General features: G+C 54.7%; 1 protein-coding gene across 2 annotated transcripts in view; it reads left to right on the top strand.

Annotated features, from left to right (window-relative positions):
* Positions 1-24,377, top strand: part of ASCC1 (activating signal cointegrator 1 complex subunit 1) — a 75,110-nt gene that overhangs the window by 13,812 nt on the left and 36,921 nt on the right. For both annotated transcript variants that reach the window (XM_054174727.1, XM_054174726.1), the window contains exons 5-7: positions 9,112-9,248; positions 15,216-15,335; positions 21,885-22,009. In XM_054174727.1, coding sequence (XP_054030702.1) covers positions 9,112-9,248; positions 15,216-15,335; positions 21,885-22,009 — 382 coding nt within the window. The remainder of the gene's footprint in view (positions 1-9,111; positions 9,249-15,215; positions 15,336-21,884; positions 22,010-24,377) is intronic.

The raw sequence follows: 24,377 nt of genomic DNA, 5'->3' as shown, positions 1-24,377 counted from the left end.
GTGGGGGGTTGCAGATGTATAGCCTAGGAACAGAGAATCAACAATTGTTTGGGTTGCAACAGACCTCCAAGATCATCAAATCCAACCACCAACCTAACACCACCATGGCCTTCAAACCATGTCCCACAGTGCTGTGGCCACAGGTTTCCTGAGCACCTCCAGGGGTGGTGACTGCACCACCTCCCTGGGCAGCCTGTTCCAACACAGATGACACCAAGCTGGGGGCAGGAGTTGATCTGTTAGAGGGCAGAAGGGCTCTGCAGAGGGACCTTGACCAGCTGCACAGATGGGCAGAGGCCAACAGGATGGCATTCAACAAGCCCAAGTGCCAGGGGCTGCACTTTGGCCACAGCAGCCCCAGGCAGAGCTACAGGCTGGGGTCAGAGTGGCTGAGAGCTGCCAGGCAGAGAGGGACCTGGGGGTGCTGATTGACAGCTGCCTAAACATGAGCCAGCAGTGTGCCCAGGTGGCCAAGAAGGCCAATGGCATCCTGGCCTGCATCAGGAACAGTGTGGCCAGCAGGAGCAGGGAGGTCATTGTGCCCCTGGACTCAGCACTGGTCAGGCCACACCTTGAGTCCTGTGTCCAGTTCTGGGCTCCTCAGGTTAGGAAAGAGGTTGAGCTGCTGGAAGGTGTCCAGAGAAGGGCAACAAAGCTGGGGAGGGGTCTGGAGCACAGCCCTGTGAGGAGAGGCTGAGGGAGCTGGGGTTGCTTAGCCTGGAGAAGAGGAGGCTCAGGGGAGACCTTCTTGCTCTCTCCAACTCCCTGAAGGGAGGTTGTAGCCAGGTGGGGGTTGGTCTCTTCTCCCAGGCACCCAGCAGCAGAACAAGAGGACATAGTCTCAAGCTGTGCCAGGGGAAGCTTAGGCTGGAGGTGAGGAGAAAGTAATTCCTAGAGAGAGTTGTTAGCCATTGGGATGTGCTGCCCAGGGAGGTGGTGGAGTCCCCATCCCTGGAGGTGTTCAGAAAGGGACTGGATGTGGCACTTGGTGCCATGGTCTGTGGTGACAGGTTGCACTTGATGATCTCTGAGGTCTTTTCCAACCTTATTGATTCAGTGATTCTGTGCATGCCTGAGCACTCTTGCAGGAAAGGAAGTTTTCCTCATCTCCAACCTAAACTGCCCTGGCACAATTCCAGGCTATTTTCTCTTATTCTGTCACCTGACACTAGGGAGAAGAGACCAACCCCCACCTGGCTACAGCCTTCTTTCAGGGAGGTGCAGACAGAAAGGAGGTTTCCCCTCAACCTCCTGTTCTCCATATCACCTATGCTATAATCTGCACCTTCGATACTGGCTTCAGTTTTGGGCCCCTCACTACAGGAAGGACATTGAGGTTCTGAAGCACAGAACCTGAAGCTGCTGAAGGGTCTGGAGAACAGGGCTGGTGAGAAGCAGCTGAGGGAGCTGAGGGTGTTTGGCCTGGAGGAAAAAAAGGCTAAGGCAAGACCTTCTGACCCTCTACAACTCCCTGACAGGCAGCTGGAGTGAGGTGGGGGTTGGTCTCCCAAATAGCAAGTGTCAGAGTGAGGGGAAAGGGCCTCAAGTTGTGCCTGGGGAAGTTTAGGTTGGACATTAGGAACAATTTCTTCCTGGAAAGGGAGGGTTTGCAAGCCCTGTAACAAGCTGGTTGTGCTGGTGAGCTGATAGTGCTGGGCTGATGGTTGGGCTGAATGATCTCAAGGGTCTTTTCCAGCCATCCTTCTCTGCATTTCTGGTGCCTTATTTTTCTTGCCTTCCTGCCCCTGTTACCAGCAGAAGGAATCACAGAACTGTCAGGGAAGTGACCCCAAGGCTCAGCCAGCTCCAACCTCCTGCCATGGGCAGGGACACCTCACACTGCAGCAGGTTGCTCACAGCCACCTCCAGCCTGGCTGCAAACACCTCCAGGCAGGAGGCTGCCACCACCTCCCTGGGCAACCTGTGCCAGGCTCTCACCACCCTCCTGGGGAACAACTTCTTCCTCACATCCAATCTCAATCTCCCCACTTCTAGTTTTGCTCCATCCCCCCCAGTCCTGTCACTCCCTGACACCCTCAAAAGTCCCTCCCCAGCTTTCCTGTGGCCCCCTTCAGATCCTGGAATGCCACAATTAGATCACCTCAGAGCCTTCTCCTCTCCAGGCTGAACAGCCCCAACTCTCTCAGTCTGTCTCCAGAGCAGAGCAGCTCCAGCCCTCTGCTCATCCTCATGGCCCTGCTCTGGACAAGGTCCAGCACCTCCAGATCCTTCCTGGCATAGAGGCTCCAGAACTGGCCCCAGAGCTGCAGCTGTGATCTCAGCAGAGTGGAGCAGAGGGGCAGAATCCCCTCCCTGCCCTGCTGGCCACACTTCTCTTGCTGCAGCCCAGGCTCTGCTTGGCTCTCTGGGCTGCAAGTGCTCCCTGCTGGCTCCTGTTGAGCTTCTCCTCCCCCAGCACCCCAAGGCCTTTTCTTCAGGGCTGAAGCAAAGGATGTCTGGCTGCATCTCAGCCTGTCAGCTGCAGGAGCCCACTGCAGCTGCCTGTGTCCCTGGGTCGCTCTGCCAGCCTCTCTGGTCCCACTTCGTCCCGCAGCAGGGACAGCACAGCAGTGATGGAAAGCAGTCATTGAAGCTGTGCCTCCCAGAGCAGTAAGGGAGCTCAGGGATTTGTCCAAAGCAAGGGGGACTCTCAGGCTGCCAGGAGAAACCTGAGCAGGCCTCAGGGCCAGGAGCAGCCTGGCTTCTCTTCCTGGTGCAGTTTGCTGGTGCAGGATTGGCAGAATTAGGCAAAAGCCAAGCTTTGCTTGGTCGTAACAGTGAGGAAGGGAAAGGACCAGGGGGGTGTGTGAGAGAGGGAGGGTTTCTTCTGCCCATTGAGCATTTCTGAGGGCCTCTGTGTCTCTCTGAAGCAGTTGCCATGACAACCATTCATTTATCTTCCATAGCAGAGAGGTGTGTGGTGAATGCTTCTCAACTTCTGGGGTTTCATTCTCTGTGTGTCTTTAAGACCTTCTCTAAGGTGAACCTTGCGGTGAAATATGGAACTCCTCAGGCGCCATTCCTGCTGGTGCATGGTCAGGGCTGCCAGATGGTGAAGCAGGGCTGAGGGGAGGCTCTTTTGAGGCTCATTTAAGATAAACATGGGGAGGTGGCTCACCTGGGCAGGCTCTGCGCTGGTGTGGTGCAGTGGGAGGGTCTGGATGACCTTGCGAGTCTCCTCTCACCGCCGTGTGTCAGTGAGGAGGACTGAAAGCATCTGTCTGAGGGGTGTGCAGGTGGACTGTGCAGGAGTACTGCCATGAGGAATCACAGCTGGGGCTCTCAGAGCTGTGCAAACACTTACCAGGCTGCAGATGTAGCAGGGAAAAGGAATGTGATTGCTGGAATTTGTGGTGACCTGTGAGCATCAGACACTGCTAACGAGATTCTCTGTCGGAGTGGAAGGGACAGAAAGTGGGAGGGGTTCTCTCAGCCTGCAGCTCTTCAGTCACTCCTGAGGAGCTGCTGCTTTCCTGCATTGCTCCTTTGTCTGTGGAGCAGGGTGGGAGAGGGCATACTGCTGGCACACAACATCCTGGTAGTAAGAAAAAAAAGCCCAATCCATAGAGCTGTCTGCAGGCAGCAGGCACCTGTGCTACCAGGACAAGCTGAGGGGGCTGGGGGTGTGCAGCCCAGAGAGGAGAAGGCTCCAGGGAGACCTAAGAGCAGCCTGCCAGGACCTGAGGGGGGCTACAAGGAGGCTGCAGAGGGACTGCTTACAAAGGCCTGCAGTGACAGGATGAATGGTTTGAAATGAGAGCAGAGCAGGTTTAGATTGGGTGTTAGGAACAAGTTCTGCACCATGGGGGTGGTGGAACACTGCAACAGGTTGCCCAGGGAGGTAGCTGAGGCCCCGTCCCTGGAGCTATTCAAGGTCAGGCTCAACAAGGCTGTGAACAGCCTGATCTAGTGGAGGATGTCCCTGCTGACTGCAGGGGATTTTGGACTAAATAACCTTTGGAGGTCCCTTCCAACCCAAACCACTCCATGAAGCTCTTAAGACAATAGAGGAGATGCAGGCAGCACGGAAGAGCTGAGGAGCCTGATGATGCAGAAGGCCTGAAGTGTTTTGTGGTCTCTGGTTGCCCTACTGCAGGGCCTTAGATTTGAAGGAACAATGTGCTTGGGCTATCCAGAGAGAGGTGAAGACTCCAGAGAAGTCCTTTTCTGTGCTCCTTCTAAAGGAGGAGGGCAAATGTAGAAGCTGAAGAACCAGGAGGAGGGAAGACAAAGGATTTTTTAAGGCTGAGTGGGAATGAGTTGGAGTTTTTGGACCATGTCAGGGAGAGCCACAAAGTGAGATGGGCAGTCATCACATAGGGCTGGTGTGTGAAGGGGATCTTCTTCCTGCCTCTCAGTACAGCCTTCAGCAGCCAGGGCTGAATCTGCAGAGAGATGACAGAGTGTGGTTTATGTGTTTGTATCTCCTGGTGTGTTCCTGCAAACTGCTCTCCAATTCCCCTGCGGGATCTTCCCTCCTGTGAGCCCTCACCTATCCCCTCATCTGGTGCTCTGCTTTCCTCAGGGCTGGAAGCTCCTGCTTGCCACAAGCCCCTGTGATGTGTGCTGCTATGAGGGGTGCCCATTTCCCACTCCATGAGGGAGGAAACCAGGGGAAGGGAAGCTTGCTGCGGAGGGGCACTCAAGGAGCATCTCTGCCCATCTCTGATGGTGAATCTCACTCTTCACTCCTGCTTTTATGGTTGGAGCTTACCTTGAAAGGATACCTTAGGCATTTGGAAGGTGCTGATAAAGCCCCAGAATCACAATGTTGGCAGGGCACTGGAGCAGGTTGCCCAGGGAGGTTGTGGCTGCCTCCTTCCTGGAAGTGCTTCAGGCCAGGTTGGATGAGGCCTCGAGCAGCCTGGGCTAGTGGGAGGTGGCCATGCCCATGGCAAGGGAGTTGGAACAAGATGGTCTTTAAGGTGCTGCTCTTTGGGTCAGAAGGTCTGAACCAAACCATTCTATGACCATGTCTCTTGGGCTCGTTCTCCCTGGAGGAGGATGTGATTTTCCCCTGTGAACATATTCCTTGGCTCTGCGTTGCTGTCCTGTGGCCCTGCTGGTCAGGTCAGAGGACTGATGGCATTGGACAGGTGACTTCTCATGAGGTGACTCAGGGGTGGCTGATCTCATACCATAATCTGGGATTAGAACAAGGGGGTTCAACATCTCAACAGGCAGCACCCAGCCGTGATGGGCTGCTGAGAGGCCCATTGAAACACTGCCTTACCTCTGGTGCAGTATCTGCTTTATGCCTGGGAGCAGTGGGGTCTGCTGGCCTGTCAGAGTAGAGGTGTAAGCATGGCTTTTTAGGAGCTGCCTGAATGACTAGGGACCAAACTGGGAAGATTATCTGGGTCTTGGCCTGCTCACTGTGTGCTGCCCTTCCCTGCTAATCTCCTCAGCAGCGGCGGTGCGGCGTGCGGGGGGGATGTGCCATCGCTTTGTCATCTCTCGGCACACACTCAGGTGCTGGAGGGCTCAGGGGAAAATGCTGGGCTTGGGGCAGGTTGCACAGGTGGTACAGTACCAGTTATACTGAGGCAGAAAGCAAGGGGAGGGCTTTGCTTTCTCCTCGCTGCACATCATCTGTGGGAGTGACATCAGCTGCTTGGCCGCGGCGAGGCCAAGCCGAACTTTCTCCCAGTTCCCGTTACCCAAGCTGTTGTTCTGTCATGGGCCAAATATTCTCTGGCTACAGACAGTGTTGGGAGGAAAAAGGCTGACAGAGAGAAAGCATGTCCTGTCATGCAAGCTAACAGCAGGGTGAATGAAAAGGAGCCCCAAGATTATCACTGCCGAGAGGGGAGGGTGGGGAGAGGCGAGCTGGAGCCATCCCTCTGCTCCGCTCCTGCTTGATGTGCCTGATGCACTTAGTCTCTGCTTGTTTCAGGCTGCTGACTGACTTACAGCATCACAGTGTAACTAAGGTTGGAAGAGACCCCAAGGATCATCAAGTCCAACCTGTCCCAACAGACCTCACGACCAGACCATGGCACCAAGTGCCACATCCAATCCCCTCTTGAACACCTCCAGGGACGGTGACTCCACCACCTCCCTGGGCAGCACATTCCAATGACGAACGACTCGCTCGGTGAAGAACTTTCTCCTCACCTCGAGTCTAAACCTCCCCTGGCACAGCTTGAGACTGTGTCCTCTTGTTCTGACGCTGGTTGCCTGGGAGAAGAGACCAACCCCTACCTCCCTTCAGGTAGTTGTAGAGGGCAATGAGGTCACCCCTGAGCTTCCTCTTCTCCAGGCTAAGCAACCCCAGCTCCCTCAGCTTCTCCTCACAGGGCTGTGCTCAAGGCCTCTCCCCAGCCTTGTTGCCCTTCTCTGGACACCTTCAAGTGTCTCAATGTCCTTCTTAAACTGAGGGGCCCAGAACTGGACACAGGACTCAAGGTGCAGCCTAACCAATGCAGAGTCCAGGGGCAGAGTACAGCATGCTGCTGAGGTTTGCAGCCTCCTTTGCCACTAACAGCATGGTACAACTTGGGGACCTGATGGATCAGATCCAGAAAAGGGCCATGAAAATGATCAGGGGCTTGGAGCACCTCTGCTACAAGGACAGGCTGAGGGAGCTGGGGGTGTTCAGCCTGGAGAAGAGAAGGCTCCAGGGAGACCTAAGAGCAGCCTGCCAGTACCTGAAGGGGGCTGCAAGAAGGCTGCAGAGGGACTGCTTACAAAGGCCTGTGGCAACAAGACAAGGGGGAATGGTTTGAAATGAGAGAAGAGGAGATTTAGATTGGGTGTTAGGAACAAGTTCTGCACCATGAGGATGCACTGGAACAGGTTGCCCAGGGAGGTGGGTGAGGCCCCATCCCTGGGGATAGTCAAGGTGAGGCTGGACAAGGCTGTGAGCAATCTGATCTAGTTGAGGATGGCCCTGCTGACTGAGGGGGGTTGGACTGGATGACCTTTGGAGGTCCCTACCAACCCAGACCATTCTATGATTCAGTCAGCAATAAAGTAATCAGCAGCAGTGGAAGGTAGGTTCCTGCTCTCTGTCTTCTGGGGAGCACAGTGCTTTGCCAGCCTGGAGCTGCTGGAGGAAACCCTGAACCTCTGTGTCGCTGACTTGCTCATCTTCAGTCCAGCCCATAATCACTGCTGTAGAGAAGGGTATGGATTGCAGAATGCTGGGATGTGGGGCATTCAGCTCTGGCAGGCTGGGGTGCTGCAGCATTTAAACAGCTGACAGGGCTGGTTTCAAACTCTGAACTTCAAAGCTGTCCTCAGTTTTCAGCCTGAGAGAGGCTTTGGTGGCCTGGCGAGTGGCGGTGGCTTCTTCTGCAGTTCAAAGCGGAGGTTATTTAATGCCCTGATGGGAAATGGCCACTACATGGGAAGAATTGTTTTATTATGGGTGTGTTAACCATCCTCAAGGTATTCTTACAAATATCCTAGAACAAAAGAGCCTTTTTTTGTGTGTGAATGCCTTTAAAGCTGAGAGTAACCGCTGCTCCACCTGGGAGCGGCTCTTCCCCAGCAGCAACACGTCGCCCTTCTTGCAGAGGGAGTTTAAACTGAATTCATCTTGGCAAACTACAGGGCACATGGGAAGAAGAGAAATGTAATTATCAGGGCTGGTATTAGCTGTGCTTGTGTTGTGAGGTGCAACCTGTGTTTAGACAGGATTTAGAGACCATTTAGAGCTTGTTGCTGCAGCTGGTTCCGGCTTTATTGAGCAAAAAAACCAACATGAAATGGACTTCTCTCAAGCTGTAAATCTCTGCTGCCTGGTGCTGAGTTCTCTGCTGGTGGCAGCTGCCATTTGGACAGCTCTGGAAGTCTCCTCTCCAAATCCTGTGCAAGGCAGAGCTGCTGTTCCTGGGTCCTGAGGTAGAGCCTGTCTTTAATGAGCTTCCAGGCTGCTGCTCAGTAGCTTGGATGAAAAGGCAAGGGGGGGGGGGGTGGGGGCTGCACCTTGCCTGCTCACAGAGCCTGGGAAACCTTGTTCCTGCATTCAACTTTGAGTCACCACCAACCCCACCAGCAATGCAGATCACAGAGTGTTAGGGGTTGGAAAGGACCTCTGGAGATCATGGAGTCCAAGCCCCCTGCCAGAGCAGGAGCAGAGAATCCAGCACAGGGCACACAGGAACACATCCAGATGGGGCTGGAAAGGCTCCAGAGAAGGAGACTCCACAACCTCTCTGGGCAGCCTGCTCCAGGGCTCTGGCACCCTCACAGTGCAGAAGTTCCTCTTCATGTTTCTATCCATTGCCCCCTGTCCTGTCCCAGGGTGCAGGTGAGCAGAGCCTGTCCCCTCCCTCCTGACCCCCAGCCCTCAGATATTTGTAAGACATTTATTAAATCCCTTCTCAGGCTTCTCCAGACTGAACAGCCCCAGGGCCCTCAGCCTCTCCTCACAGGGCAGTGCTCCAGTCCCTTCAGCATCTTTGTAGCCCCCCCATTAGACTCCCTCCAGCAGATCCCTGTCCCTCCTGAACTGGGGAGCCCAAAACTCGATGCAATATTCCAGGTGAGGTCTCACCAGGGCAGGGCAGGGCAGAGCAGAGGGGGGGAAGATCCTCCCTGGACCTGCTGGGCACTCTCCTCTGAATGCACCCCAGGATCCCATTGGCCTTCCTGGCCACCAGGGCACATTGCTCTCCCATGGAGAACTTCTAGGTCCTTCTCCAGGGCTGCTCTCCAGCAGGTCACCTCCCAACCTGTACTGGTGCAGTCTGTCCTTCCTTCCCAGGCACAGGACTCTGCATCATCCTCGTTGGACCTCATCAGGTTCCTCTCTGCCCAGCTCTCCGCTCTGTCCAAGTCTCTGAATGGCCTCACAGCCTTCAGGTGTCTCTGCTGAACCTCCCAGTTTGGCATCACCAGCAAACTTGCTGAGCAGGCTCTCTGCCTGTCTGTCTGTCCCCTCACCAATGCCACTGATGCAGATGTTGAACAGGACTGGACCCAGCACTGATCCCTGGGGGACTCCACTGGTCAGAGCTTTCCAGCTGGGCTTGGCACCACTGACCGGCTTTGATATCAGTGGCTTGGGACCTGTCCTCTGTTGTATTTCCCCTCTGGTGGAGGGAGGGGGGTGTGTGTTTGTGAGAGAAGGCAGCCAGAGGTGACTGACTGACTCGTTTGCAGGACCCTGGGGTCAGCAGCAGCCTGTTCCAGAACCCTGCCAAGCTTCACCTGACCCTCGGGACGCTGGTGCTGCTGAACGAGCAAGAGATCCAGAGAGCCTGCGACCTCCTGCAGCGATGCAAAGAGGACTTTGTGGAGTAAGTGAGGGGAAAAAAGGGGATGTCATCTCCAAGGGCTTGTGTGGAGGGAGAGCAGCAAGCTGTCTTTGAGAAGGGACAGCAGAGAGAAAAGCAGCTCAGCAGTCTGTTTCAGTGCTAGAAAAAGGCTGAAACCTTTCAGGTGGGAGCAAGTAGGAGTCAGCAAGTGGTCCCCAAGTGCCTAGCAGCATCTTGCAGCTCAGCTCCAGCCCTCAGCTCTCCCTGCAAGCCTGCTCTGCCCCTTTCTTTTCCTCACCTGCTTCCCTATTCTCTTTGGGTGGGTAGGCTTTGCTGCTGTCCCCTGCCTGCTGCAGAGGAAGGATGAGCTCCCTTACCTTCGGGCGCCGTGTTGCCTGCAGCGGGCTCTGGCACGCTGCTTCCCTCCCGCCTCCCTGCAGATGCTGAGGTGTCCTTGACATGCATTTCTGGACGTGGGGAGCTGTGTGCAGGGAGACCAGCAGGAGCTGTGCAAGTAAGCACTCTGCAACCTTCAGTGCTGCTCCGGGAGCAGGGCTTTCTGGCTGCCTGTTAACACTGAGCTGCAGATGTTAGGGCTTTCACCATCAGTGTGGGTGAATGACACTGTAATTAGCTTATCTCTGCTCAGCTTAGAAATTGGAGGTGGCCTGAGGGATTGCTTTATTTATTCCTGCAAAGCCTTTTGCACAGGGACCCTCCAGCCTTATTTATTTCTTTGTTGCCCTGGTGCATGAAGAATTGGCCACGCCGTGCCAGCTGATACCTGTGGGAACTGGTGCACGGCCCACATTACCTGCCACTGCCTCTGCAGTAATGGCTCCACTTGCTCAGCTGTTCAGTCCTGTGTTTCCAGGAGAAGGCTCTGCCAGCACTGTTTGGAAGGTGCCAGCTGCCTCCCAACTTTGTTGAACCAAGGGGGAGAAAATCTTTACTCTCCCTTTACTCTGCCTTTAGTGGAGGGGAAATCAACACCCGGAGGTAACCTTTAGGTCTGGAGAGCAGGGCTGGTGAGGAGCGGCTGAGGGACCTGGGGCTGCTCAGCCTGGAGAAAAGGAGGCTGAGGGGAGACCACCTTCTTCTTTACAACTCCCTGAAAGGAGGCTGGAGTCAGGTGGGGGTTGGTCTGTTCTCCCAAGAAAGAAGCAATAGGGCAAGAGGAAGTGGCCTCAAGTTGCAGCAGGGGAGGTTTAGATTGGGTTCTGGAAGAACCTTCTTCACTGAAAGGGTTCTCAAGCACTGGAATAATGAGAGAGAGGGCAAGAGAACATGGCCTCAAGTTGCTCCAGGGGAAGCTTAGGCTGAACATTAGAAGAAACTTCTTCCCTGAAAGAATTCTCCAGCACTGGAACAAGCTGCCCAGGGAGGTAGGTGTATCCCCAGCCCTGGAGGTGTTTAAAAGCCAGAGATGTGGTGCAGAGGGAAATGGTTTAGCACCAGACTTGGTAGAGTTAGAGAATGGTTGGTCTCAATGGTCACAGAACTGTCAGGGCTGGAAGGGACCTCAAGGCTCAGCCAGCTCCAACCCCCTGCCATGGGCAGGGACACCTCACACCACAGCAGGTTGCTCACAGCCACATCCAGCCTGGCTGCAAACACCTCCAGGCAGGAGGCTTCCACCACCTCCCTGGGCAACCTGTGCCAGGCTCTCACCACCCTCATGGGGAACAACTTCTTCCTCACAGCCAATCTCAATCTCTCCTCCTCTAGCTTGGATCCATTCCCCCTAGTCCTGACATCCTAAACAGTCCCTCCCCAGCTTTCCTGTAGCTCCCTTCAGATCCTGGAAGGCCACAATTAGGTCTCCTGGGAGCCTTCTCCTCTCCAGACTGAACAGCCCCAACTCCCTCAGTCTGTCTCCATGGCAGAGCAGCTCCAGCCCTCTGCTCATCCTCATGGCCCTTCTCTGGACACACTGCAGCCCCTCCAGATCTGTCTTGTACTAGGGGCTCCAGAACTGGACTCAGAGCTCCAGGTGAGGTCTCAGCAGAGCTGAGCAGAATCACCTCTCTCACCCTGCTGGCCACACTTCTCTTGAAGCTTCACTCAATCTCAAAGGTCTTTTCCAACTGAAATGGTTTGATGACTTCCCTTGCCACAGCCACAGAAATGTACTTTGGCAGTGGGTTTAGGCTCCCAAACCTTAGCTGGCTTGCACTGAATCTGCCAAACAGAGGCAGTGCCACTTGAGGGAAGCTGTGCCCTTATAGCCCTGGTTTAGAAATCACAGCCTCCTGGGATGCTTGGCTGAGAATCTCAAAGGCAAGCTGAAAAGTGAGCAAGGTCAGAGCAAAGTCAGGCTCCCTTTGTGAGCTGGTGTTCATGCCTTGTGCCTGCCCAGACACTCTGTCAGCAGCGCTTGGGAGCTCTGGCTGCGGCGCTCTGCCTCCCTGCCACGCTCCGCCGGGAGAGGCGAGGAGGGCAGAGTGTGTGGAAGCAGAAACACTTCACAGTGTGTCTGCAGCTATGGGAGGGCATCTTCTCTCCAGCAGGCATTTTGGGTTTCACCTTCCTGCTGGAGGAGGTGGAGCTGGTGTTGGAGAGCAGCTCTGTTTGCTTCCAGCCCTTCCGAGCGGGTGCTGAGACGCACTCAAGAGCTGCCTCCAGCGCCCAGCGCTTTTCACAGCCAAAAGCAACGAGCTGGAGACCTTGTGTCATGATCACAAGAGAAGGCTGGAGCACAAGCTCTCTGGGCAGCCTGCTCCGGGGGTCCTGCACCCTCACAGCAAAGGAATTGAATGATGGAATGGTCCAGGCTGGAAGGGACCTCCAAAGTCATCCCGTCTGACCTCCCGCACTCAGCAGGGACATCCCCAGCTAGATCAGGCTGCCCAGGGCCTTGCTGAGCCTCACCTGCAATACCTCCAGGGAAGGGACCTCAACCACCTCTCTGGGCAACCTGTTCCAGTGTTCCAACACCCTCATAGGGAAGAACTTCGTGTTCAGATGGAACTTCCTGGGTTCCAGTGTTTACCTGTTGCCTCTTCTCTTGTTGCTGGGCACCACTGAAAAGAGGCTGGCCCCATCTTTATTGGCTGCCCTTTAGCTCTTGATCAGCATTGACAGATCCCTCCTCAGGCTGCTCTTCTCCAGGCTGAAGAGCTCCAGGTCTCTCAGCCTTTCTTCCTCACAGAGCTGCTCTTGTCCCCTCTTCTTGAACTGGAGTGCCCAGAACTAGACCTGGTACTCCAGATGTGGCCTCACTAGGCCAGAGCAGAAGGGGAGAAAACCTCTCACAACCTGCTGGCCACACTCTTCCTGATGCACTCCAGTGGCCTTCTAGGCCACAAGAGCACAGTGCTGGTTCCTGATGAACTTCTTGTCCACCAGCACTCCCAGATCCTTCTCCACAGAGCTGCCTTCCAGCAGGTCACCCCTCACCTGTACTGGTGCAGGAGGTTACTCCTCCCAGGTGCAGGACCCTACACTTGCCCATGCTGAACTTCATGAGGTTCCCCTCTGTCCAGCCATCCTTCATGCTCCTCCTGAGGCATTTCCCTGAGGAGTGAGAAGGAGCACACAGAACAGTCCGTGTTCTGCACATGTACAACGCTATTGATGTGTCTTCTACTGGAGCTCTGTGCTTGCTTTAGCTCTGTTTGGGAAGTGCAGCACATCAGTGCCTCACAGTATCACCAAGGTTGGAAGAGACCTCAAAGATCATCCAGTCCAACCTGTCACCACAGACCTCATGACTAAACCATGGCACCAAGTGCCACATCCAATCCCCTGTTGAACACCTCCAGGGATGGGGACTCCACCACCTCCCTGGGCAGCACATTCCAACAACTCTCTCAGTGAAGAACTTTCTCCTCACCTCCAGCCTAAACTTCCCCTGGCACAGCTTGAGACTGTGTCCTCTTGTTCTGGGACTGGTTGCTAGAGAGAAGAGACCAACCCCCACCTGTCTACAACCTCCTTTCAGGTAGTTGTAGAGGGCAATGAGGTCACCCCTGAGCCTCCTCTTCTCCAGGCTAAGCAACCCCAGCTCCCTCAGCCTCTCCTCACAGGGCTGTGCTCAAGGCCTCTCCCCAGCCTTGTTGCCCTTCTCTGGACACCTTCAAGTCTCTCAATGTCCTTCCTAACCTGAGGGGCCCAGAACTGGACACAGGACTCAAGGTGTGGCCTAACCAATGCAGAGTCCAGAGGCACAATGACCTCCCTGCTCCTGCTGGCCACACTGTTCCTGATACAGGCCAGGATGCCATTGGCCGCCTTGGCCCCCTGGGCACACTGCTGGCTCATGTTTAGGCAGCTGTCAATCAGCACCCCCAGGTCCCTCCCCGTGCTGTCTGTGGAGACATTGGCAGCTGCTTCTAACTTTCCAAACCATCCATGAAGATGATCAGAGGGCTGGAGCACCTCTCCTACAAGGACAGGCTGAGAGAGCTGGGATTGTTCAGCCTGGAGAAGAGAAAGTTCCAGGGAGACCTTACTGGGACCTTTAGTACATAAAAGGGTCTACAGGAATGCTGGGGACAGACAGGTCCTGTGGAGACAGGACAAGGGGCAATGGTTTTAAACCAAAAGAGATTTAAACTAGATAGAAGATGACATGCTTTACACTGACAGTGGTGAGACATTGGCCCAGGCTGCCCAGAGAGGTTGTAGATGCTCCATCCCTGGAATCATTGCAGGTCAGCTTGTTCGAGGCTGTGAACAGCCTGCTGTAGTTGCAGGTGTCCCTTCTGAGTGCAGGGTTGGACTGGATGGCCTTTAAATGTCCCTTCCCACCCAAACCATTCCATCAAAAAGCAGCTGGATGTGGAGAGCTGGTGGAGCTGTGGATCTCTAGAGTGCTTTAGAAGTCCCTTCCCAACCCAAACCATTCTGTGGTTCTGGGATTCTATGGTTGCTGTGCTCACAGGGAAGGCTTCCCTGGAGTGAGAACTGGAACCATTTTACTGCCAGTGAGTCTTCTGGACCATAATGGAGATCTCTGCACTGACATATCCTGTGGACAGAGACAAGCTGACTTCAATATTTGTCTAAACCTCTGAATGTAGGAATTCAATTGTTGGGGATGATGAGACAACAGCTGCTGGAGCCTTTGGTGCTGTAGAGAGCAGGGAGGGCTTCTGTGTTGGCTTTTTTTCAGTGCAGAGTCACAGAAGCATTCAGGTTGGAGCAGACCCTGGGGATCACCAAGCCCAACCCAGAACCCTGCCCTGCAAGGGTCAGCCCTAAACCATATCCCCAAGCACCACATCCAAACCACCTTGACACACATCCAGGGTTGGTGACTCCACCACCCACCTGGGCAGCACATTCCTGACCATTCCTGCTGTGAAAAAATTCTTCCTAGTGTCCAGTCTGAACCTACCCAGTCACAGCTTGAGGCCATCCCCTCTTGTTCTATCACTAATTACCTGTGAGAAGAGACCAGCAGCAGCCTCTCCACAGCCTCCTTTCAGGTAGTTGTAGAGAGCCAGGAGGTCTCCCTTCAGCCTAACCCTCCCCAGCTCCTTCAGTTGCTCTTCCTAAGATTTATTTTCCAGGCTCTTCTCCAGCTTGTCCTGAAGTGCCCAACACTGAACACAGTACTTGAGGTACACAGAGCTGAGCCCCAGGGGACAATCCCCTCCCTGCTCCTGCTGGACACAGCATTTCTGATCCAAGCCAGGATGCCACTGGCTTTCTTGGGCACCTGGGCACACTGCTGGCTCCTGTTCAGCTGCTTGTGCAACCAACCTGAAAGACATAGGAAAGAGAAGTCCTCAGTGGAGTTCACCACCCCACTGAAGTCCCACTTAGGATCAAAGGTAGTTGATGTCATTCCTTTAGGAAGGCCAAACACTGCGGTGCACAAGGACTGCCATGCTTCTCAAAAGCAGGTGTGATGTTGTGTGGCACTTGTCAGCTTCTCTGGGGCTCTGAGCAGCCTGCTCTGCTTGCAGAAGTGCCTGCTGACTGCAGGGGGGTTGGACAAGATGCCCTCTCAAGGCCCCTCCCAACCCACACTGTTCTGTGATTCCCTGGTTTGCACTTCAGGCAGATTGCTGGAGGTGAGCCCCTGACCGTGGAGGTGGCCGGCGTGGAGTACATGAACGATGACCCTGCCGTGGTTGACGTCCTGTATGCCAAAGTCCACATGAAGGATGGCTCAGACAGGTGAGTTCCCCATGCCACAGACTCAACCAGCTTGGGAGACCTCCAAGATCACCAACTCCAACCCATCACCAGCCCTAACTAATCAACCAGACCATGGCACTAAGTGCCTCCTCCAGGCTGGACTTAAACACCTCCCACCAGCACCAGAACAAGAGGACACAGCCTTAAGCTGTGCCAGGGGAGGTTTAGGCTGGAGGTTAGGAAGAAGTTCTTCCCAGCAAGAGAGATTGGCCATTGGGATGTGCTGCCCAGGGAGGTGGTGGAGTCCCCATCACTGGAGGTGTTTGGGAAGAGTCTGGATGGGGTGCTTGGTGCCATGGTTGAGTTGATCAGATGGTGCTGGGTGATAGGTTGGACTCAATGATCTCAAAGGTCTTTTCCAAGCTGGTTTATTCTCTTCTCTTCTATTCTAAACTTCCCCCTGGCACAGCTTGAGACTGTGTCCTCTTGTTGTGCTGCTGGGTGCCTGGGAGAAGAGACCAACCCCCACCTGGCTACAACCTCCCTGCAGGGAGTTGGAGAGAGCAAGAAGGTCTCCCCTGAGCCTCCTCTTCTGCAGGCTAAGCAACCCCAGCTCCCTCAGCCTCTCCTCACAGGGCTGTGCTCCAGACCCCTCCCCAGCTTTGCTGCTCATGCTCCTTTCCTTCCTTGCTCCTCCACATGCCACGTCAGTGTGCCCAAGAAGCCCTCTGAAGCTGGTGGGTACTGCTTAGCAGTCCTTGGGCCAACAGTCAGTGGAAGATGAAGTCATTCTTGCTTCCTAAACCAGTTAAGGCAGTGATGTGTTTGCTCTTTCAATCAGTCACTGGTGGTGCAGCTGAAAGATGTCATTTGTCTCTGCAGCAGTTTGTCAGCTTGAATGATGGTGTCGTGGCTGATGAGGTGAGAGGATGGCCAGGGAGATGCTCCTGGGATGACTGAGAAGGCAGAACAGCTTGGCCTCTGCTGTCTAGTTCCCACCCTGCAGCCCAGATTAATCTGGACAGCCTGGCATATTCTGCAGCACTTAATTATTCTTAAACCCCAGTTAAGACCAGAAGGTCCTCAGAAAAGCATGCCTTGGTTACAGAGTTGGGGGTTGTGTCTGTCAGCAGCCTGGAGCAGGCTGGCTGTGAAAGATGTCTGCCTTCTGAGCTGCTGGTGTGAGCTCTCCCAGCCTGGCTGGTGTCAGTGCCTTTGTGCTGTCCTGCACTCTGGCTGGTGGCTTGAGCTCTACAGCCTCTGGACAACCTGCCTCCATCCTGCTTTTGACAAGTCACCAGTAAGCACCATCTTCTCTCACAGTGCTTTACTGGGAAGACTGGGGAAGCATGAGAGCTGTTGTACTCTGTGCTGCTGGTTGTGAGGTGGGTGCAGAAGTGGCAGGGCAGCAGCCAAAATGAGCTTGAGCCTTCTCTCCCTGAGCCTTAGTCTCGTCTCTTCCTGGCAGGGCTGCCCTTTTGAGTCTGTTCCTGTTGCTAGAGGACAGCAGGAGCCAGCAGGGGAGCATGGAGCTGTGCAGCTGGAGGAGGGAGGCTGCACGCAGGGACTGGCTCAGGGAAGAGAGGACGTGCTCTGGCATCTCCTTTCCCCAGGGGCTGGGCAGCCAAGGGGAGAGCTCCTGCTCAAAAGCACTTTGGAGGCTGTGGTGAAGCGAGAGATGGGAAGTGGGTGGGAAAATGGAAATGCAAGAGGTGCTGGGAGGCAGTAGGGATGGAAATCTTTTCCTCTTTGTGGCTCTTCCACTTTGAAGTCTGAAAGAGGTAAGACAGAACCAACAGGGTGGGTGGAGAGCCAGGCCAAGCCAGAGATCAGCCAGGAGACACAAGTGCAGGGAGGAGTGCTCAGGAAGGTGAGACAGAGGCAGACACTGGATGGCCCACATGTACTGAACTGGATGTGTTCTGGAAAGCACCCAAAGTATCACCTCTGAGAGCTGAGGTGTGGACCTCTCTTCTCCTGAGTGACCAAGCTCTGATCATCTGAGGTGCAGTCCTTGAGAGTCTGCTGGCACCTGAAAACAAGTCTGTGACCTGAGGAGCTGGGGGAGGGATTCTGCAAAGCAGGGCCTAAAGCAAGCCAGGGATGGCTGCCTGTGCCTGGAGACAGCTTGAATTGTTGGTGCTAGCACTGCAAGCTGCTTCAGATGCCAGCCCTAAGCCTTCTGCTGAGAGCCTGCTTGGCCACAGTGCTGATGTGCATTAGGGGTGGCAGAGCTGGTTTTGGCAGGGGACAGAAAGGAGGTCTTCAAATCCACCTTGCCTTGAAAAAACAGCTCTCACTCACCCTCCTGAGAGAGGCCTGATGTCTCCTCTGCTAGTTGAGGTTGTGAACAAACCCAGATCTGGTGCTTTCTGTGGCACCTGGAGGCTGCTCAACTGCTCTTTCTCAACAGCTTTCTTGCTTAGTGGTGTGCTCAGAGAGGGCCAAATGATTGCAAGCTTTTAGTCTTGGCTGAGGCCAGTCCTGCCCTCACCTGCAAATTAATTCATCTGGCACTTCAGAGAACTGGCAGGGCTGGAAGGGACCTCAAGGCTCAGCCAGCTCCAACCCCCTGCCATAGGCAGGGACACCTCACACCACAGCAGGTTGCTCACAGCCACCTCCAGCCTGGCTGCAAACACCTCCAGGCAGGAGGCTTCCACCACCTCCCTGGGCAACCTGTGCCAGGCTCTCACCACCCTCCTGGGGAACAACTTCTTCCTCACAGCCAATCTCAATCTCCCCACTTCTAGTTCTGCTCCATCCCCCCCAGTCCTATCACTCCCTGACACCCTCAAAAGTCCCTCCCCAGCTTTCCTGTAGCCCCCTGCAGATCCTGGAAGGCCACCAGAAGGTCTCCTGGGAGCCTTCTCCTCTCCAGCCTGCACCACCCCAACTCCCTCAGTCTGTCTCCATAGCAGAGCAGCTCCAGCCCTCTGCTCCTCCTCCTGGCCCTGCTCTGGACACCTTCCAGCACCTCCAGATCCTTCCTGGCACAGAGGCTCCAGAACTGGCCCCAGAGCTGCAGCTGTGGTCTCAGCAGAGTGGAGCAGAGGGGCAGAATCCCCTCCCTGCCCTGCTGGCCACACTTCTCTTGCTGCAGCCCAGGCTCTGCTTGGCTCTCTGGGCTGCAAGTGCTCCCTGCTGGCTCCTGGGGAGCTTCTCCTCCCCCAGCACCCCCAAGGCCTTTTCTTCAGGGCTGCTCTCAAGCCATTCCCTGCCCAGCCTATAGCAGTGCCTGGGGTTGCCTCAACCCAGCTGCAGGACCTTGCCCTTGGCCTTGTTGAACCTTATTAGGTTGGCATGGACCCACCTCTCACTTCTCCCCTAATACAGTTCTTTAACTATAAGCAAGCATCCAGAAACCATTTAGCTTTGGAGTGGAGAAGGAAGATGTGTTGCTGGAGAGCAGTGAAAGCTGCTTTTGCTTCCTTGGAGATTCCAGGTGATTATGAAGAGAGGACACATGGTGATCCCTCCAGAAAGCTGTGCTCTGTTTTGTGACCTGCTGAATGGGTCGCTGCTGAGCAGCTCCCTGCACCTCTTTGCCTTCTAAAACCTGCTGTGCTTTGCTTGGGGGAGATGGATGTCAGGTAATGGTGGGACTAGGGGTAATGGAAAGAAATAGAAATGGGCAGATTGAGATTGGCTGTGAGGAAGAAGTTGTTCCCCAGGAGGGTTGGTGAGAGCCTGGCACAGGCTGCCCAGGGAGGTGGTGGCAGCCTCCTGCCTGGAGGTGTTTGCAGCCAGGCTGGAGGTGGCTGTGAGCAACCTGCTGTGGTGTGAGGTGTCCCTGGCCATGGCAGGGGTTTGGAGCTGGCTGAGCTTGAGGTCCCTTAGAGCCCTGCCAGTTCTCTGATTCCACGATTCCGGGGGGAGTGCAGGCAGGGAGCAGCTTCTCGGCTGCAAGGCTGAGAGCAGCAGCCACGCGGTTTGCTCTGCCGGGTCAGACTGCTGCAGCTGCTGGTGGAGAGAGGTGTGTGCCTTCCTGTCTCATGCAAGACCTCTTCTAGCTCCTCCTGGCGTGGCTGAGGGGTGGAGTTCCTTCCTGATCTTTGGCTGATCTTGATCAGCTTAAAGCTGCAAAGCAGGAGATTTGGTTTACCCTGACCTCGCTTGCGTAACTGCAGACGGAGCTGGGGGCTGGCCAGCCCTGCTGCACACAGAGTGGCTCAGCCCGAGAGAGAGGGATCATGCTCTGATGCCTCCCACGTGGCAGCTCATTTCCATTGTAATTCCTTCTAATTTGTTTTATTTCCTTGATTAACTTTATAAGGCCATGAAGCAGCATTCTCACTTCAGCTCTTCTCCCTTAATTGGTTTCAGCCTTGTCCTTAATGGTCGGCGTTTAATCTTTGTCATTGCTAACGGTAACAGGCGCTGAGGTGTAGCCAGCAAGGGGTAGAAATCTGTGAGGATTGGTGATTGAGAGGCCTGAAGTCCTCACAGCAGGGCCAGCAGCCCTTGAGGGGCAGCACACAAAGGTGGCATCGGGGTAGGAGCTGGCATCTGGAGCATGGCAGCCCCAGGCTCTGGGGGCCGGCCTCGCAGGGGCCACGCACGCTCTGCCTCTCCAGCTGCAGCTGAGACGCCACAGAGGTGGGACCTGCTGGAGCAGAAAGCTGTCTGATCCCTTGGATGCAGTGAGAGGAGCCCCCACATTCTTCTGTGTACTCTCTTGCCATGCTTTGGGGGATGGGAAGCTCTCATTCTAGCACAGTCTTGGTAAGGCTGGGGCTCTGCAGGTAATGCGTAGTGGAGAGCAGCAGGCTGGAAGTTCCTTCAGCTCTTTAGTCATAAGGGATGTCAGTGCACTGTTCTGATCACCTGCCTCCTCCTCCTGCCTGTCCTAGGACAGATCCTGGCAGCCATGGTGTGGTGGGTTGAAATTCCCCCCCCCACCACCATGAGCTTTGCCAGAGCAGCTCAGTTGGAAGCAAATGGAAGCTGTGTTTACAAGCAAAGCTACAATCCACAGTGGGATGCAGTGAAGATGTACCAAATACCCAGGAGTTACAATATTGACAGGGATTTACAGCTAACAAACAGCACACCCCCCTCCCTGGTCAAGGACTAGCTTCTCCCTTTCTGCTACCCCCTCACACCCTGCTACTAAAGAAGGGACAAGAGACAGAAGCAGAGAAGTTAATACCCAAACAGTGCAGCCAGAGTCAAGCAGAAGCAAGTTAGGGTCTCTCCAGAGTGAGGGAGTGAGAAGAGAAGAAGGATTGTTTTGGTACAGCCAGTTTTGAGTTCCTTAGCTCTCCAATGGGAGGGTTTAGAATGATCTTGATTTCCTTCTCCACACCCAATGGTGATTTATTTGCATTTTGCTACTTGCTGTTCAAGATCTGGGGAAAAAATGGAAGGCATAGCCCAAAACTACCACACACAGGGCTGCTTTCATCCCTGACTGAGGCCAGGCAGCAAGGTGGCAGTAAGTCCTTGGAATGGAATGGAATGGAATGGAATGGAATTGAGTGGAATGGACTGGACCAAGTTGGAAGAGACCTTTGACATCACTGAGTCCAACCTATCACCCAGCACCACCTAATCAACTCAACCATGGCACCAAGCACCCCATCCAGGCTCTTCCTAAACACCTCCAGGGATGGGGACTCCACCACCTCCCTGGGCAGCACATCCCAATGGCCAAGCACTCTTTCTGGGAAGAACTTTCTTCTCACCTCCAGCCTAAACCTCCCCTGGCATAGCCTGAGACTGTGTCCTCTTGTTCTGGTGCTGGGTGCCTGGGAGAAGAGCCCAACCCCCAGCTGGCTACAACCTCCCTTCAGGGAGTTGGAGAGAGCAAGAAGGTCTCCCCTGAGCCTCCTCTTCTGCAGGCTAAGCAACCCCAGCTCCCTCAGCCTCTCCTCACAGGGCTGTGCTCCAGACCCCTCCCCAGCTTTGTTGCCCTTCTCTGGACACCTTCCAGCAAGTCAACATCTTTCCTAACCTGAGGGGTCCAGAACTGGACACAGGACTCAAGGTGTGGCCTAAGCAGTGCTGAGTCCAGGGGCACAATGACCTCCCTGCTCCTGCTGGCCACACTGTTCCTGATGCAGACCAGTCTGCTTATGAGGAGCTCCAGAGCTGGAGCCCTCACCAGGATGTGCTGTCTGGGTTTCTGTCCTCTGCACCCTGTTCTGGGCTCTCCCACTGTCTAAGCCCAGCCACTGGGCTGTTTGTTTGGGACAGAGAGGGTCTGAGCTCCAGCCCAGCGCAGTCCCTGAGCAGAGCAGGTTTCAGCATTTGTAAGAAGAGTCACATTGTGCTTGCTGGCAGGGGAGAGATGAATCCTGTGAGCCTCAATAACATCTGTCAGTGTGAAGAAGCTCTCTGCAGTGCTATATTTGCCCCTCTCCGTGGAACATTTGCAGCAGGAGGCTTTGCAAGCAGACAGAGCTTCTCGCCTTAGCGCCGAGTCCTGATGGCTCTGTTTGCTTTCCATCCCAAGCTGCCTTTCCCTGTGAGTGTGCAGGGACTTCATTTCACACATGCTGCCCTCCCTGGCTGGAAAAGCTGACGCTGCAGAGGTTTCTCCTTGCTTTGCACTGCTCTGTTCTTTCCTCTGTTTTGCCTTCCCAGGCTGCAGGTGATCGCTGACCGGCTGGTGGAACGGTTCGTAGCCTCTGGCCTGATGCTGAAAGAGTGGGACAGGGTGAAGCTGCATGCCACAGTCATGAACACTCTCTTCAGGAAAGATCCAAGTGGTGTGTATCCCTCACCCTTACTGATGAATGCATGCCAAGCAGTCCTGCTGATCAGGAAATGCTTTTGTGGCTTTTCCATTGGCCCTGCAAGGCTGGGGGGGTGGGGGCGTGGAGGTGTCACTGAACAAAGCCCAGAAGAAAATGACAAAGCAGTCAGCAGAGCTGGGGATGGCAGATGTGCTTTGAGCACTTTGGGGATCTTTTCTAAGGTTCTTTTTCAGAGCTTTGGAAACATAATTGCCCAGTAGTGTGCTCAGGTACCATGTGGCATCCAACATGAAACCCAGTTACAGAATCATGGAATGGTTTGGGGTGGAAGGGACCTTAGAGACCATCCAGTTCCAACCCCCCCTGCCATGGGCAGGGTACACATTCCACTGGACCAGGCTGCTTAAGGCCTCATCCAACCTGGTCTTGAAACACCTCCAGGAAGGGAGAGTCCACAACTTGCCTGGGCAACCTGTTCCTGAGTTTCACCACCCTCACTGTAAAGATTTTATTCCCTCATATCCAGCCTGAATTTGCCCTCTTCCAGCTCAAAATCACTCCCCCTCGTCCTATCACTACGAGCCGTTGCAAAAGGTCCCTCCCCAGCTTCCTTGTAGGCCCCCTTCAGGTACTGCAAGGCTGCTGTAAGGTCTCCCTGGAGCCTGCTCTTCTCCATGCTGAATAACCCTGAGAAGAGAAAGCTCCAGGGAGTACCTGATGGGAGCCTACAGTGTTGAGCTGAAACTCAGTGGCAGCTCGATGTGCTGCTGTGCTGCCCTTGGAACAGGATGAAAACTTGGTCCTCTTTGGCCAAGTTAATAATTGCCCCTTGGTTCAGGAACAGGATTCCAGCCCCTTCCTTGGTGAATTAATTTACAAGGGCATGCAGCAAGTGGACAAGGGGCAGTGGTTTTAAACTAGAGAAGGACAGATTTAGACTGGACATTAGGAAGAAGTCCTTTGCTATGAGGGTGGTGAAGCACTGGAACAGGTTGCCCAGGGAGGTGATGAAAGCCCTTGGGAGACTGAAGGTTATACTTGATGGGGCTCTGAGCAGCCTGATCTATTTGGGGATGTCCCTGCTCACTGCAGGGGAGGGGGGGTAACCTTTAGAGGTTCCTTTCAACCCAGTGCATTCTGGAGTTCTGTGAGATCAGATTCAGACAGTCATGAGGCCGAACCTGAGCTCTTCCTGAGCACACAGGGCCTGCTGCCTGTGCCAGAGGATGTCTGCATCTTTCCTCCTGCATGACTTTATGGAGCAGCCTCAGATGTGTTGCACTGAGGGAGGGGAAGGACATTACAGCATGGGGGTTGGTCTCTTCTCCCAGGCAAGCAGCAACAGCACAAGAGGACACAGTCTCAAGCTGCTCAGGGGGAAGTTGAGGCTTGATCTTAGGAAGAAATTCTTCCCAGGAAGAGAGCTTGCCCATTGGGATGTGCTGCCCAGGGAGGGGCTGGGGTCAGCATCCCTAGGGGTGTTTAAGTCCAGCCTGGATGAGGTGTTTAGTGCCATGGTCTGGTTGATTAGTTAGGGCTGGGTGATGGGCTGGACTTGATGACCTTGGAGGTCTCTTCCAACCTGGTTGATGATTCTGTGTGGTTCTCCATGTGCCCCCACGAAAGTGCTCTGGCATGTTGTAGTGTGCAAGCCTGAAGAGCAGTGCACTAAAGCTTCTCACAGCTCATTCTGGCCTGGTGGCCTCTGCTCAGGGCTGATAGGTTGTGTGGAATGTTCCTCAGGGCTCACTGTTGGGACCACTTCTGTTTAACATTATTGATGACCTTGATGAAGACAGAAAGTGTGTCAGCAGTAAGTTTGCAGATGACACCAAGTTAGGTGGGAGTGTTGCTCTGCACCAGGGTAGGGAGGCTCTGCAGAGGGGCTTGGATGGATCGGATCCATGGCCAGTGTTAATGGTCTGAGCTTCAACAAGGTCAAGTGAGGTCCTGCACTTGGGTCACAGCAACCCCAAGCAACGCTGCAGGCTTGGGGCAGTGTGGCTGGAAAGCTGCTGGCAGAAAGGGACCTGGGGGTTCTAATGGACAGGCAACTGAATAGGAGCCAGCAGTGTGCCCAAGAAAGCCAAAGGCATCCTGGCTGGGATCAGAAATGCTGTGTCCAGCAGGAGCAGGGAGGGGATTGTCCCCTGGTGCTCAGCTCTGGGGAGGCCACACCTTGAGTGCTGTGTCCAGTTTGGGGCACCTCAATACAGGAGAGGTGTGGAGGTGCTGGAGCCAGGGCAGAGGAGGGCAGGGAAGCTGGGAAGGGCCTGGAGAATAAATCTGATGAGGAGCAACTGCAGGAGCTGGGGATGGTTAGTGTGAAAGAGAGGAGGCTGAGGGGAGACCTCCTGGCTCTCTACAGCTACCTGAAAGG

Source organism: Dryobates pubescens, chromosome 30 (genome assembly GCF_014839835.1).
Source record: "Dryobates pubescens isolate bDryPub1 chromosome 30, bDryPub1.pri, whole genome shotgun sequence".
Lineage (NCBI taxonomy): Eukaryota > Metazoa > Chordata > Aves > Piciformes > Picidae > Dryobates > Dryobates pubescens.
This window is presented reverse-complemented; position numbering and strand designations above follow the sequence as displayed.